Genomic DNA, 13,794 nt, shown 5'->3' with positions numbered 1-13,794 from the left:
CTCGGCGCGCTAGCCAACGACCCAGCGACCCACTGCGCACAGACCACTCGATATATAGGTGGCGCACGCTGGGCGTGTGGCGTCGGCCTCGGGTGGGCGGGGGATTTCTTTTTCGGGGGGTGGGGGCAGTGGCGAAGCGAGCGGTTTTGTCCTTCCTTGATGCCTCAAGGACGTTGTCGTGGTCGTCGTGGTTGTCCTCGACGTAAGATTCCTTTGGTCTGGCGCGGGGCGAAGAAGCCTTCTGCCCGGGTGCCCTCTCCCCACCCGCTCCCACACACCACACGTTGCATGACAAAGAGCCCAAGGATTAGCACGGCAGTGTAGGCCGTAGGTAGGGGTATAGAGGTAGAGTAGACTCGAGACGGACGGGACAGTAGTAGCGCTACATGACTGGCGGGTTAGCGGGGTCACAACGACACTGAACCCACCGGAACAGCACGACTCCTCGGGGGCGGCGTACGGGTCCTCGCCCTTCTTGTGCTCACCCCACACGGACGGGAGGAGGGGGTCGGACGTGGACGTGCAGAAGTGGATGAGGCTGGGGTGTGAGTGGGGTTGGGTGGTGGGCGGGGCCAGGCCAGGCAATGTCGGCGCGCTCAAGCGTGCGTGTGTGCGATGGGCACGTCGCGCACCTCGTCTCGCCTCGCTCTGCACCGCCGACACTCACGACATGCTAGCCTCGGACACGCGGATACGCGGGCGCGCCAGATCCTCCCTCAAGCGCTGGTTGTGCTCGACGAGCCGGCGGAGGCGGAGCTCGGCCATGCTGTTCTTGGGCCGCCGGGAGGCCATCGGCGCGGGGGTGAGGTGCTGCTGGGCTGGCATTGCGAGCAGTCGGCGACGTCGAGAGGTAGTGGACAATGTCAAGTGTCAAGTTGCTGGACCTCCTGCCTCATTAGCTTGCTTGCTGCTTGCTCACGCGCGCGCCACTGCACGGTCGTCGCGTCTGTGGCGGAGGAGATCTGGGAGGAACAACAGAGACGGCGGGCGGCGTCTGGATGCGGGGTGGATGGGTGGAGGTGCGCCAGGGTGGGGCGGTAATCCCGGAATGCCGCCGTGGCAGGGTGCGGGGTGGGGGCGAGCGACGCCAGGCAGGGTGCATAGGCAAAAGTTGAGCCAAGAGTTGACTTTGCACTCCTCACTTGCTCACTCGTCTCCTTCACCTCGACTCTGCATGCAGCGCGATCCATCACGCCGGCGACGAGGCCGCACGACCACTGACCTGCTCCAGCTCCCCTCCAACCCCTCCCCCTCCCCCTCCTTCCACCCCTCACACCCACCCACCCACCCACTCCCCCCCGACCCGCTGGGTGCTCGTCACCCAGCCCCTGCCAGCTTCCTCATAGCGCGCGGTACCCGGTCGGGGGACAGACGAACCGGCGCCCGCGCTTCGGCGTGTGTGGCGCGCATCGGCCTGACTTTGACTATAAGCCGGAAGCCCCCTCATACGCTGTCGTCGTTGGCGGCAGCGTACATTGGGGGGCTTTGACTCGGGTACAGGACATTTGTAGTACATGCAACAGTGAAACTGTGTTATGAGCGCTTGGGTGCGCGCGGGTCTACTACGGACGAGGATGCGCGTTTGGCAGGTGTTGTGGTGGGGGGAGCAGGGGCAGGCTTGGCCGCGAAGAAGCTGCGGATGTCGGGTTTGGGGGCCTTGGTTGGGGCTGGCTTTGGTGCGGTCTTCGGGGCCGGCTTTGCTGTTGGCTTCGGTAATGGCGTCGTGATCGATTTGGGTAATGGCTTGGTAGCCGCTGGCTTGGCCCTCGCTGGACTTGTCGGCTCGGCCTTCACACTCGGCGTGGACCTTGGAGGCAGCTTGATATCGGCGAGCGGGTCGCGCCTCACTGCGACCCCAGGCTCGCGCTTGACCTCGTCGGCCGCGACACCGCCAGACAGCGTAGCACGCAGCGGGCGCACACCCAAGGCGTTGGCGACCGCTGCCTTCGCCTTGAAAGGGTTATGTGTTCGCGGAGTCGGCGCGGTCTCGGGGGGCGGGGACGAACGCATAGGGCTCGAGCTCGCCTGCGACGGAGCCCACCGCTGGCTCTGGCTCGGCTGCGAACTCGGCAGCTCGATGCCGAGCGACAGGTCCACCGCGACCTTGGCCTTGCGCGCCGCGAGCTTGACGTTGCCCATGGCGAACGCCGGCCCGTCGCGCGCCGACGTGTGGGCCAGCCGCGCCCACTGCGGGTGGACCATGCGCACGAGCATCAGGCTGTCCTCGCCCGTCCCGTCGTCTACATCCTCCTCCTTGGCGGCAGGAGCACGCCGCTTGCCGCCCGCGACGAAGCTGCGCGACCGGGCGTCCGCGCCGTCGTCTTCGTAAAAGACCCCGCCGGCGAGGCTATGGCTCTTATACTCTGGCCCGGTGCGCCCCGCCTTGATGTCCTCCTTCAGTTTCTTCTTCCTCGCCTTCTCGTCCACCTTGTGCTGGTGCCAGAACAATTCTCTGTCGATCGCCTCCTGGATCTGCCACGGGATGTAAGCCTCGCCCGCGGCTGCCTTGCGGTCGTCCTCGTCGTCCTTGGCCTGAAGCTCGAATGCCGTCCTGACGCGCGCGCGGTAGTCCCTCTCCTCGTCGGCGATCAGACTCGCGCCTTTGCCGTACACCATACCGACGCCGTCGCCACGGTATGCGCTCGTACTTGAGAACGCCTTGATCTGGGGTCGCTCCTCGGACGGGTTGTGCAACCACCTCTGCTCGGGAAACTGGACTGTGGGGATGAGGTGCAGAGCTAGGTGGCGCTTTCCATGGCCGGCATCCGGTAGGTCAGGCTTGAGCAGCGTGCGTGCGAGCTTGGAGACCACGGTATCTGGCGGCTCGGTGGTGAACAGCCCCCGTAAGCCGTCGGTACAGTTCGACATGTCCGGCTGGAGCCCGCCAAACACGCCCTGGTTCTGGCGGTTGAATATGTCGCTGCCGATTTCCTCTGTTACTGACGTATTCCGCACATCTGCCGTCAGCCAAAGTCCCCTTGCTCGCACCCACCTAGCAATGACAGCCCTGGCCACTTGGCAAAGCTCGCCATGGCGCGGTCCGATACGCCAGTACACCCAGGCAGGTACCACGCACGCAGGCGCCACAAGCCCCTGCCCTCACTCTCGTCCCCGACGCCAGGCAGCACGAGCGACCAAGTCAACTGCTTGATCCCCTCGTCCGTGACTCGCGTGCAGCCCCGCATCCACAGCACGGTGAGGTGCGTGAGCCACTTGAGGCTCTGGACTGTCGCATCGTTGACAATGCCGTCCATGCCCGTGAGGGTCAGCGTCGTGAGGAATCGAACGCTTGGCTGGGGGTGGAGCGAGGCGTAGAGCTTGGGCACGGCCGTGAGCGGGTAGTCCTCGTCGCCGACGAGCAGCTCGTTGCGCGGCATCTGGAGGAGCGAGTAGAGCGGCGGGAGGGCGAGCGTGTGGCTCGGCGCCGCGTCGCGCGCGCCCTCCGGGTCCGCGAGCGCGCCGAACGCCCAGATCGTCGCCTCGTCCGGCCGGCGCTCGGACACGGCCGAGTCGGCGCGGTACCCACGATCAGAGGCGACGCGGGCCATGACGCGCTGCACGAGCCGGGGCGGCAGCCGGGCGAGCAGGCCCGGGTCGTACTCGTCGAACCCGCGCGATATGACTGTCAAACAGCATGACTGCAGGCTGTTGGCGCGGCCGTACGTCGACGTCGCTTTCGTCGCCGCCTGCGCGTTCACCTGCGACAGTGGGAGCGGGAGCAGGCGCCAGAGCGGCTTGGACGACCCGATCGAGCTGGCGTCAGTTGAGTTCACGGCGCGTCCACTCACGCCAATGCCCTATCGGTCACCTCGCCGCCGATACCGCTCTTGATAAAGTCGCCCATGCAGCAGGGGTTTCAGAGTTGTTGTGGAAGAGGAAAGCGTCATCAAAAGGCTCATGTTGACGCGTGACGCGTCCAAAGCCAGTCGCGTCGGATTTTGATTCCGCAACATGAGCTGGTGGCGGAATGGCGAGGTCATCGACGGCCGGCGACCGGCGACCACTCCAAGGCCACGCGATCAGTGCGATTGGAGCCATGCATCTCTGCTACGCTCAAACGCTAAATAGTAACATGAATTGCGGAATTTATGGACACGTACGTGCTACGTATCTATGTCATGTATCTACAGCTAATTACAACTCGATGCGGTGAACGATGCACTGTGGGCTATCAGCCCCCGTACCAGACCTCCAGAGAGGGAAGCGGTCGAGCTTAGCGAGGGTCGGCGCTCTGGAGATAAGCGAGCTGCTTCTTCATGTACTCGAAGCGCATCGCGCCGATGCTATCGGCGCTGTCGTCGGGTTTGGAGGAGGGCCAGAAAGAAGCAAGAGGATCCGTCGTGGGGGGGCGACCGCGGGGCCAGAGGGCATTGATTTCCGAGTCGAGTGTCTTGTAGCCGTGGCTGCCAGTAGCGACAAGGAAAGGCGGGGCTTCTCGGAGGCACCCCACAACAGTCTGGCTGTCATTGTGTTCATCGATGGTACCAACCTGGCGAAACTCGTGGATCCGCTGGAGGGCAGAACGGTTCCCCGTATCACTCATCTTCGTATACGCAGAACGACGCTTCGTCCCCAGATGTATTCTGCTCACGGCGGACACGGCTGGCGAATCGTTTTTATGGAGCATGCCGAGGCGACACATGATCTTCTCGTGGGTGTCCTTGGGCAACAAGTCGTACTCCTCTAGAACTGCTGCGGCAACGGGAATGTCCGCGATCGAAGTCGAAGCCGGGCCAGCATCGCCAGGGGTTCCGAGGTTGATGACAAGATATTGGGTCTTGCTACCCCAGACAGAATCAGCGAGGTCGCCGACGTATGTGCGGTAGTTCTTGAGCTTTGAAGCCGGCAGATTGATGCAGAGTGCCGTTATCTCTGTGTGCTTGGCCGCCGTATCGTACGAGAGAGCCTCATTTGAAAGCTGGCCATGCTCGTCGACTTCTCGAAAGAATGGGAAGTGCGGTTCGCTGAGGTAGAAGGTCTTGTCCGTTGCGTCGCGGAAGTCTTCCAGTGTGTGGAAGAAGTGTTTGGTGCCTTTGCGAACGGTGTACAGGGATTTGCGGTGAATCGCCAGTGGAATCAGGCTCGATGCGAACTCCAACAGGAGGTTTCCAGGCTTAGTCACAGGGGGGATGCGAGGGCTGAAGTTGACTGAGGTGTCGACCGTACCGTCGTAGAGTTTGAGATGCTCCACGTTGACTTCAACCGTGTAGTAGTTCCGGGGGTCTTGATGAATGGTTAGGCACCCGTGGCTCAGAAACTTCCGCGTATTGCCGCAACGCATGAACGCGTATGAGCTCTCAAGCAGAGAGCAGGTCCTGGGGCCGACAGACAAACAGAGCTGATTCAACGCCTTCATCTGAAGAAGCTCAACGGCGTCCTTGGGATTGGCCAACACCTCACTCTCGAGATGCCGGACAACGAGCGTGGCTTCTGATGGTCCGTAGAATTCAAGTCGCTCCGGGCGGTCTGGAAGGCGATGGCGGCGGATTATGATCGGCACAACCTGCTTTACGATGAGTTGACCGAGCGAGTCCTCTCCGCTGGGAGTAACACCGTCAAACGCAGCGCGCACGCCATTGGTCTCGGGGTCGCCTCCCAGAATGTGATACTCTGCCAGGCAGAGTACGCAAAGTGCCCAGCGTCGGACGGTTGATGCCTTCTCCTCTGGCCCATATTGAAGCCGAGTGTTGAAATACGCCTCAATGGCGTTGGCGAGGTCTGTGGAGTGGGGAATCTCCCACATGTTGTTGGGAAGATGCGTGTTGATCCTCCTGTAGAATGTCCAGAACTCGTTGATCGCGATGCGGAGTTCTAGGCATTCCTCCGCCATTGTCTCGTCCATGTAGGCATGAGAGTCGATAAAGAGCATGAACTCCTCTTCGTCCGAATGCAAGGTGTGGCTTGATGACATTCTCGTTGCCCCCTTCGAGTGTTAGACTCCGCTGACGAGGGGACTGGCGACCGACGTACTGGTGTTGTTTATAGAGACGCAATAGGTGAAGTATAACACGGGATTCGACCCTGCCTCCGTTAGCTTGAACCCATTGTACTGTCCCATGTGCTCACTCAAACTGCAATGGAGCCAGGGGAGCTGAATGTGAAGAAGGAGTCGCCTGAGACAGGAGGAGCGGCGCGACGAGGGGTTCTTGATCAGTATGTGGACAGTGGCACAATGTCTGCGTATGGGTCAGTCTCCGTCCACGTCATGCCTAACCACCACGCACCGCGAATGTCGTTGAGACGACCACCAAAAGCCTGCGACTTGTAAAGGGCGATGGCGGTGACGGCCTAGACGGCCACTGGATGGCGGTGTTCAACCCTCCTCGTTCGCTTTCTCAGTCAGCGACTCGTGGTGTAACAGCCTTCGGAGAGAACTCACAAATGAGCAGCTATAGGGAGGGAAGTAGGGAAGTATGAGGGAAGAGGAGGGGAGGGAGGCTAGCCCTGCCTCTGCCTTGGTGCTGTGGCTTGTGTCAAGTCAGCAAGCTGCTTCAGATGGGAGCAACACGATGCTCACGGGAAGGTCTAGTGGACGACAAGCTCACGAGGCTCTGGGGGGAGCTTGGCTGTTTGGGAGAGTTTGCTGGGTGGCGAGGAGATGTCTGTTGCGGTGAGTGATGTTGTGACAGGTGAAAAGTCGTTGTTGGGCGTGTTGAGCGTGGATCGTCGCCGGTTGAGTCACCTCCAGTCTCTCGGGCGTTTCACTCGAGGGAAGACAAGGGAAGGGAAGGCGGCAACTTTGTCGCTGGCGACGGCGGCCGTTGGGGCGCGGCGCGTCTGAGTGCACTTCGTCTCACTCGTGACTCCTGTTGTTCAAACGCTCTCCCCTGCTCACCTCCACTTTCGCTGGTAGGTGACATGCCGGCCGTTCTGGGCGGTCGCGCAGCCGCCTCGTTGTAGGGGCACATGAATCAACCTTAGATCGCCGCCGTGGGCCGTGGTAGATGTCACGGCGCCCCGCCCAGGGCAAGTCGTTAGTGATCAGTGACGCGATGAGTAGACTTCCTCCCCATCTCATTCAGCTGCAGCTCGCTCCAGCCCCTGATTGATACGAGGGAGGAAACAGTGTTGAACGAGCAATGCCACTGGCTGTTGTCCGACCAAAGACGTTCAAAGCCAGTCGCGTCGGGTTTGGTTCCGGGACATGACGTTGGGTGGAGTTCCGAGGGAACCCGAAGGCCCACCAATGACGATCAACGTAAACGGCACCGACGTCGTGCCAGCCCTGACATGACTTCAACTCTCCCATGATCATCTCTCTCAACCCAGCAAAGGCCAGCAATACACAAGCTGGTCCATCTCCACTCGACGCACCTTGCATAGCGCCCAGCCAGGCGACCAGCCCCGAAAATGAAAAACGCACAGACCCATTGGACCCTGAAACGCACAGACCCAAATGTGGCACTGTGGCACTGTGGCACTACCTCCACCTTGTCGTCCGATAAGTTTGCATGTCCGCGACGACGACGAGGACCTTTTTCTATGGCTAGTGCTTGGGAGGGTGGTACACAATCTTGCGGCTCTTCAAGCCCGCCCACTTAGCACGTTTGATTACGAGACTCAGCGCCTGATTACGTAAGCAAAAACCACGTGGTTGCCACGCGAAGCCACTCACCGTAAGGGTCGAGATGATGATGACGGCCTGGAGACCCATCTTCTTGCGCTCGTCGTGCTCGGGCTCGGCGGCCCAGTTGAGGAACTGGGTGACGTCCTTGGCCATCTGCGAGGTGGTGGCCGGGGTGCCGTCATCGTACTCGACAACGCCGTCGAAGAGGGTACGGGCCATAGCGATGGCACCGCCGGGGAAGTAGGGGTTGTAGTTCATGCCCTCGGCAACGGTGACACCGGGAGGGGGCTCAACGTAGCCGGTAAGGAGCGAGTAGATGTAGTCCTGGCCGGTCAGTAGGGGGTACAGCAAGAAAGCTGCGGCTGCAACTCACAGCACCACCGTGGCGGGCCTTGACAATGAGCGAAAGGTCAGGGGGGAGACCACCGTTGTTGGCGGCACGAGCAGCCTCCTCGTTGGGGTAGGGAGCGGGCATGTAGTCGGCGAGCTTACCGCTGGTATGGTGTCAGACACTACACAAGCAGCAACACAAAACGCAGGACTCACGGGCGCTCGAACATCTCGCCAGCGTCGTTGGGGCCGTCAGTGTACTCGACCTCCTCGGCGAGGGCCTTGGCCTCGTCGACGGTGTGCGAGACACCGACGAGGTTACGCCAGGCAATGCGGTCGAGCGAGTGGCAGGCAGCGCAGACCTCGCGGTAGACTGTAAAGAGTGTGAGTTGACTGTCCAAGCTTTTCCCATCGGCGACCCGGCTCCTCCACTTCCGATAACCGTCTCTCCTCGGAATCCAAACAAACACGCACCGAGGTAACCACGGCGGATCGAGGCGTGGTCAAAGGTCTCGAGCCAGCCCTTGTTGGGCCAGGGGTGCTCGGCGGGGTGGAGACCGACCTCGGCGGCAGTGTTGGCCGACGCCTCGGGCAGGAATGGGACGCCGTAGAGGTGGGTGTACCAGGCGGTGGCACCGACAGCGACGGCAGCGGCACCGGCAGCGGCGACACGCTGGCCAGTAGCCTGGGGACGCGCAAAGCTAGAGTTGAAGCGGGCGCCCTGCAGAAAGAGACAACAAGATCAGCACAATGTCATTGTCGGACTGGCCATTCGAAACAGCCAATCGCGCGTGTCGGAATGCGATTCAACCGGATACGGACCTTGGCAAAGGCCTGGACGGGCGATGCGCGAGCCGAAGCCCGGGAGACGAGCCGGGGGAAGGCCGAGGAGAGCATCGGGAGGGAGAGTGGTGGTGGAGAGGGCGAGGGGGAGGAGGAGGAGGGGAGTGATACGGAGCGACGTATAGATGGTAACGACGACCACCTGCTTCGTCCGCGGTCGCAGCCAGCCAGAACGCAGGGTGGACTCGGAAGGGCCCGCTGGCCGCCTCGCAGACGGTGGATGCCCAGCGTCCAGCCTGGCTCATGCGCCAGGCTGACGCTCAACGCAGGCTCTCGGAATTATAAAATCGCCGAAAACGTGTGGCACTTCAAGGGCACTGCCAATTACGTCGTCTCGAATTCAAGCATGGCGAGGACTTGAGCAATCACGTGACAACTATCCACGTGGCGAATTACTCCCGCTCCTCATTGATCTCTGACGCAAAGAGAGAGTGACGGCCGGCAACAATGCAACAGCGGTACAGCGGTCCACCTTCCTGCGGCGCCATCAAAAGCATCACCTTCCTCTCCTCTCTTGTCCCCCCTCTTCCACCCCCTCCTCATCCTGCCCCGGGTAGAGCAGCATGTACGCATTACATTCGACCCTCTTGCCATCATCAGCTATCCACCACTCGCTCTTTCTCGCAAACTTCACCCCCTCGACCATCTACCAGGTCCCGAAACCTCATGCGGCCATTGACGGTCCGGATGTCAAGGTCGTGGGCAACCTGGTAGTGGCCGGTGGCCAGGACCTGCGCGTCTTTGAGATTAGGGAGGAGGCCCGTCCAGTACAGGATGGCTCTAATGAGGTTAATGGTGACGACGATGTTCCCATGTCTGAGCAGCCTCCTCTGGACGACATGGGTGACAGTTTCTTCGATTCAGCTCCTACAGATGTAAGCCGTTATGCATTTGGTGTGCGAGCAGCAGTGCTGTTTTTCTGATGTGGCTATTTTACAGAGAGCACCCGTGCGATACGAGACGACAAGACGACTGCACCTGTTGACCAGGCATCAGCTCCAGGGAGAGGTTACCGGACTCGCGCCGTTGCGGACCATTGAGAGTAGCGTGGACGCGTTGGACAGGTTGTTGGTGTCGTTCAAGGATGCCAAGGTTGGTGTACGTGGGATGCTGCGGGTACTAACGCTTGTCAGATGGCTATTCTGGAGTGGTCGCGAGGAGACATTGCAACAGTGTCGCTGCATACCTATGAGCGTTGCACGCAGGTGGTCAACGGCAGCCAGCAAGGATACGTCCCGATTCTGCGTACCGACCCATTATCGCGCGTGGCTGTTCTCACCCTGCCCGAGGACTCGCTCGCCGTCTTGCCAGTACTTCAGGAGCAATCCGAGCTCGACATTGTGCAGGATGCCGCCTTCCCCTCGGCCTTCCCCAAGGATGTCCCATACTCGCCTTCCTTTGTTCTCAGCCTCGCCGACGTGTCACCCGACATCAAGAACATTGAAGATGTCTTGTTCCTGCCAGGATTCCACTCTCCGACCATTGCCATTCTGTTCGAGCCCATGCAGACGTGGGCGGGACGGTACAAGTCGGAGAAGGACACCTTCCGCCTCGAGATCAGAACCGTCGACCTGTCCGCTGGTGGCTCCTACCCTCTTCTGACATCGGTCAAGGGCCTCCCAAGCGATTGCTTGTACCTCGTGGCATGTCCCACAGAGATTGGCGGTGTTGTTGTCGTCACGACAACAGGCATCATCCACGTCGACCAGAGTGGTCGTATTGTTGCCACGGCCGTCAATGCCTGGTGGGAGTACGTGACCAAGCTCAAGGGCGACCCGGCGTTCGAGTCTCAAAAGTTGTCTCTTGAAGCATCAAAGGCAGTCTTTGTGACGGAACACGACATGATCATTGTTCTCGAGGACGGCAATGTGCACCAGGTCCGGTTCGAGATGGACGGCCGTGCAGTTGGCGCCATCAAGATTGACCAGCAGTCCAGCATGGTTCCTCCGCCATCAAGCTTGATTGTTGCGGGGCCAGAGGCTGTGTTTGTGGCCTCGTCGGAGGGCGACTCGTTACTTGCCAAGGTCGACAAGACGCGGGATGTTACGGCCGAGCCTGAAGAAAGCAAGGAGGAGATGGAGGTGGACTGGGACGAGGGTGAGTGACACTGTGGGAGACACACCTAACACCCCAGACCTGTACGGCAAGGAAGACGACGCCAACGCAAATGGCAAGGGTGGTGCCGCATCCAAGATTGCGACTGGCCCCGTGACGGTCAAGCTGGTCACCGACGACGTCCTCAGCGGCATTGGCCGCATCTCGGATATCGAGTTTGGTATCGCGGTGACAGACCAGGGTGCACGGACATATCCGCAGCTGGTGGCCGTCGGCGGAGGGTCTCAAGGATCAACCATCAATGTCTTTAGGCGCGGTATCCCCATCACCAAGAAGCGCCGCGCGGACCAGTTCTCCCATGCCACAGCGACGTGGTTCCTTCCTATCCAGCGACCCACGGCCCACAAGTTCAAGGACATTCCAGAGGCCGAGCGCACGACCATTGCCTTTAGCTCAGAGGTCACACATACTCGTATCTTTGCACTGTCCACCCGCACGACTCAGGACCAGATTGGTCGTGTTGGAGAGCCGACAATTGCCGCCGGCGCCTTCTTCCAGCGCTCGTCCATCGTCCATGTCACGCCCAGCCAGGTGGTCCTTCTCGACTCTGATGCCAAGTTGCACCAGACCGTCATTGCCGCTTCCCCCGATCTCCCGCCAATTGTCAGCGCCAGCATCGCCGACCCCTACGTCGTCATCAAGCGCGCAGATGGCAGCGTCTCGTTACTGGTTGGTGACTCTCTCGCCAGAACGGTCACCCAGGCGACGTTCCCCGACGGAGCTGCCCCACCCGTGTCAATCACCGCCGAGGTGTTTACCGACACAACTGGCGTGTACCGCACATTCGAGGCCACGCAGCCCAAGGACGAGCTGTCCAATGGCGCCCATAAGACGCCGGCCAAGGCCGCTCAACGATCCAGAACGCAGCTCACCGGCGAGCAGATCAAGCGCCTGCAAGAGGCCAAGCCGACCATCGCCGTTGACGCGCAGACCATGGAATCGACCATGAACGTGGCGCGAGGTTCGCAGTGGCTGGCGTTGCTCACCGACTCGGGAGAGCTCCAGATCCGCTCGCTGCCCGACCTTACGCTTGTTCTCCAGTCCAACGGCGTTGCCCTCTCCGAGGCAAGCTTCACCGACGACTATGCGGGTGAGCTGGAGCAAGTCGACGAGGACACGGACATGGTACAGCAGATGGTCTTTTGCCCCATCGGCACACGCACACTGCGGCCGCATGTTCTCGTTCTCCACAACTCTGGACGACTGAATGTGTACGAGGCCCAGCCCCGCTTCACTCTCGACGCGCGCGACCAGTCTCGTCGTTCGCTCGCCGTGCGCTTCCGCAAGGTCCACACGCAGCTGCTCTCAACGTCGGCCGGCTCGACTCTGGCGTACTCGATCCACTCGTTTGAGAACATTGAGGGGTTGACCGGTGCGTTTGTCACTGGCGAAAAGCCACACTGGATCCTGTCGTCGGACGCGCACCCAGTGCGCTCGTTTGGCTTAAAGCAGGCGGCATACGCGTTCGGCAAGGCCACGTACCTCGGCGGCAAGGGCGAGTACTTTATGCGTATCGAAGACGGCTCCTTCTTGTGCTACATGCCGCCTACGCTCAACACCGACTTTACCCTCCCCGTCGACCGCTACAAGATGGAGCGGACCTACAGCCGGGTGACCTTTGACCCGCAGTCTGGCCACTATGTCGGAGCCACGGCAATCAGCGTGCCGTTCCAGGCATACGACGAGGAGGGCGAGATCCAGCTCGGGACAGAGGGCGACAACCTCATCCCGCCACTCAACGAACGGTCATCGCTCGAGCTCTTCTCGGCCGGGTCGGACCCATGGCGCGTGATTGACGGCTACGACTTTGACCAGAACGAGGAGATCCTCTGCATGGAGAGCTGTACCCTCGAGTCGTCGAGTTCGCCTACTGGTTTCCGTGACTTCATCGTCGTTGGCACGGGCAAGAACTTTGGCGAGGACCGCGCGTCGCACGGAGCGGTGAGTACTATCATCTAGCCCCAGCTAATCCCCAGGTATACGTCTTCGAGGTCATGGAGACCGTTGGCGAGAAGGACGGCATCAGCGGCTGGCGTCTCAAGTTCCGCACCAAGGACCCAACACGCAACCCTGTCAGCGCATTGGCCAACATTAACGGCTATGTTGTGCACTCGAACGGACCAAAGGTGGGTGCTGTGAGGTCAGCCTTGTCTAACCCATACAGATCCTCGCCAAGGGCCTCGACTACGACGACCGGCTCATGGGCCTGGCGTTCCTCGACGTGTCAATGTACGTCACGTCGATCCGCGTGCTCAAGAACATGATCCTTGTGGGCGACTTTGTCAAGAGTCTGGTGTTTGCCGGGTTCCAGGAGAACCCGTACAAGTTTACCACGATCAGCCGCGACCTGCAGGACCGGAGCACGGTGACGGCCGACTTTTTGGTGCACGACGGGCAGGTGACGTTTGTGACCAGCGACAAGGCGGGCGATATGCGCCTGCTCGACTTTGACCCGGGAGACCCCGAGTCGATCAACGGCGAGAGACTCATGGTGCAGACCGAGTTCCACTGCGGCAGTGTCATCACGGCGTCCAAGGTGATTGCGCGGCGCAAGACGGCCGAGGAGGAGATTGCGCCGCAGAGCCAGCTCATCTACGCGACGGCCGACGGCAGCCTGACGACACTGGTGGCCGTCAAGCCTGCGCGTTTCCGCCGCCTGCAGTTCGTGCAGGACCAGCTGGTGCGCAACGCACAGCATGTCGCCGGTCTTAACCCCCGCGCGTTCCGCACCGTGCGCAACGACCTCATTGCGCGCCCGCTCGCAAAGGGCGTGCTCGACGGCGGCCTCCTCGCCCACTTTGCCATCCAGCCCATCCAGCGCCAGCGCGACATGATGCGCCAGATTGGCACCGACGCCGTCACTGTCGCGAGCGATCTGCACGCGCTCGGCGGGTTCTGGTAGTGTGTGTTGCATATAGCATGTCCTACATACAGCAAGG

General features: G+C 61.0%; 5 protein-coding genes across 5 annotated transcripts; 1 reads left to right on the top strand and 4 right to left on the bottom strand.

Moving 5' to 3' along the window:
• Positions 1-277: 277 nt before the first annotated feature.
• On the bottom strand, positions 278-940 carry gg1_1 (Guanine nucleotide-binding protein subunit gamma). Its single transcript, XM_062774929.1, has 3 exons — positions 668-940; positions 429-538; positions 278-390 (listed from the first exon to the last, which is right to left on the bottom strand). Exons 1-3 carry the CDS (start codon positions 823-825, stop codon positions 383-385), a joined length of 276 nt encoding a protein of 91 aa, XP_062630913.1. The 5' UTR covers positions 826-940; the 3' UTR covers positions 278-382.
• A 593-nt stretch (positions 941-1,533) lies between these two features.
• LOC62_06G008397 (uncharacterized protein) lies at positions 1,534-3,844 on the bottom strand (the record flags this gene model as incomplete). Its single annotated transcript, XM_062774928.1, has 3 exons — positions 1,534-2,957; positions 2,993-3,753; positions 3,789-3,844. 3 exons carry the CDS (start codon positions 3,842-3,844, stop codon positions 1,534-1,536), a joined length of 2,241 nt encoding a protein of 746 aa, XP_062630912.1.
• A 369-nt stretch (positions 3,845-4,213) lies between these two features.
• Positions 4,214-6,341, bottom strand: LOC62_06G008396 (uncharacterized protein; the record flags this gene model as incomplete). The annotated part of the gene is made up of 2 exons (XM_062774927.1): positions 6,225-6,341; positions 4,214-5,923 (listed from the first exon to the last, which is right to left on the bottom strand). The coding sequence occupies exon 2, from the start codon at positions 5,909-5,911 to the stop codon at positions 4,214-4,216; it is 1,698 nt and encodes a 565-aa protein (XP_062630911.1). The 5' UTR covers positions 5,912-5,923; positions 6,225-6,341.
• Positions 6,342-7,116: 775 nt separating this feature from the next.
• Positions 7,117-8,853, bottom strand: CYT1 (Cytochrome c1, heme protein, mitochondrial). Its single transcript, XM_062774926.1, has 6 exons — positions 8,720-8,853; positions 8,372-8,618; positions 8,114-8,270; positions 7,941-8,061; positions 7,616-7,891; positions 7,117-7,567 (listed from the first exon to the last, which is right to left on the bottom strand). Exons 1-6 carry the CDS (start codon positions 8,792-8,794, stop codon positions 7,487-7,489), a joined length of 957 nt encoding a protein of 318 aa, XP_062630910.1. The 5' UTR covers positions 8,795-8,853; the 3' UTR covers positions 7,117-7,486.
• Positions 8,854-9,268: 415 nt separating this feature from the next.
• Positions 9,269-13,757, top strand: CFT1 (the record flags this gene model as incomplete). Its single annotated transcript, XM_062774925.1, has 6 exons — positions 9,269-9,615; positions 9,680-9,838; positions 9,874-10,837; positions 10,875-12,796; positions 12,832-12,981; positions 13,020-13,757. Exons 1-6 carry the CDS (start codon positions 9,304-9,306, stop codon positions 13,755-13,757), a joined length of 4,245 nt encoding a protein of 1,414 aa, XP_062630909.1. The 5' UTR covers positions 9,269-9,303.
• Positions 13,758-13,794: the final 37 nt, after the last annotated feature.

The sequence above is a fragment of the Vanrija pseudolonga genome, chromosome 6, assembly GCF_020906515.1.
Source record: "Vanrija pseudolonga chromosome 6, complete sequence".
Lineage (NCBI taxonomy): Eukaryota > Fungi > Basidiomycota > Tremellomycetes > Trichosporonales > Trichosporonaceae > Vanrija > Vanrija pseudolonga.
This window is presented reverse-complemented; position numbering and strand designations above follow the sequence as displayed.

Excerpts from the sequence above, each read along its gene's own strand:
- gg1_1 (XM_062774929.1), bottom strand. The coding sequence starts at position 825 with ATGCCAGCCCAGCAGCACCTCACCCCCGCGCCGATGGCCTCCCGGCGG. Across the intron at positions 539-667 it reads GTGTCCGAGGCTAGCATGTC|CCTCATCCACTTCTGCACGT; the intron begins GTGAGTGTCGGC and ends CTCACACCCCAG.
- CYT1 (XM_062774926.1), bottom strand. The coding sequence starts at position 8,794 with ATGCTCTCCTCGGCCTTCCCCCGGCTCGTCTCCCGGGCTTCGGCTCGC. Across the intron at positions 8,619-8,719 it reads CCGTCCAGGCCTTTGCCAAG|GGCGCCCGCTTCAACTCTAG; the intron begins GTCCGTATCCGG and ends CTCTTTCTGCAG. Across the intron at positions 7,568-7,615 it reads TCATCATCTCGACCCTTACG|GCGCTGAGTCTCGTAATCAA; the intron begins GTGAGTGGCTTC and ends TTACGTAATCAG.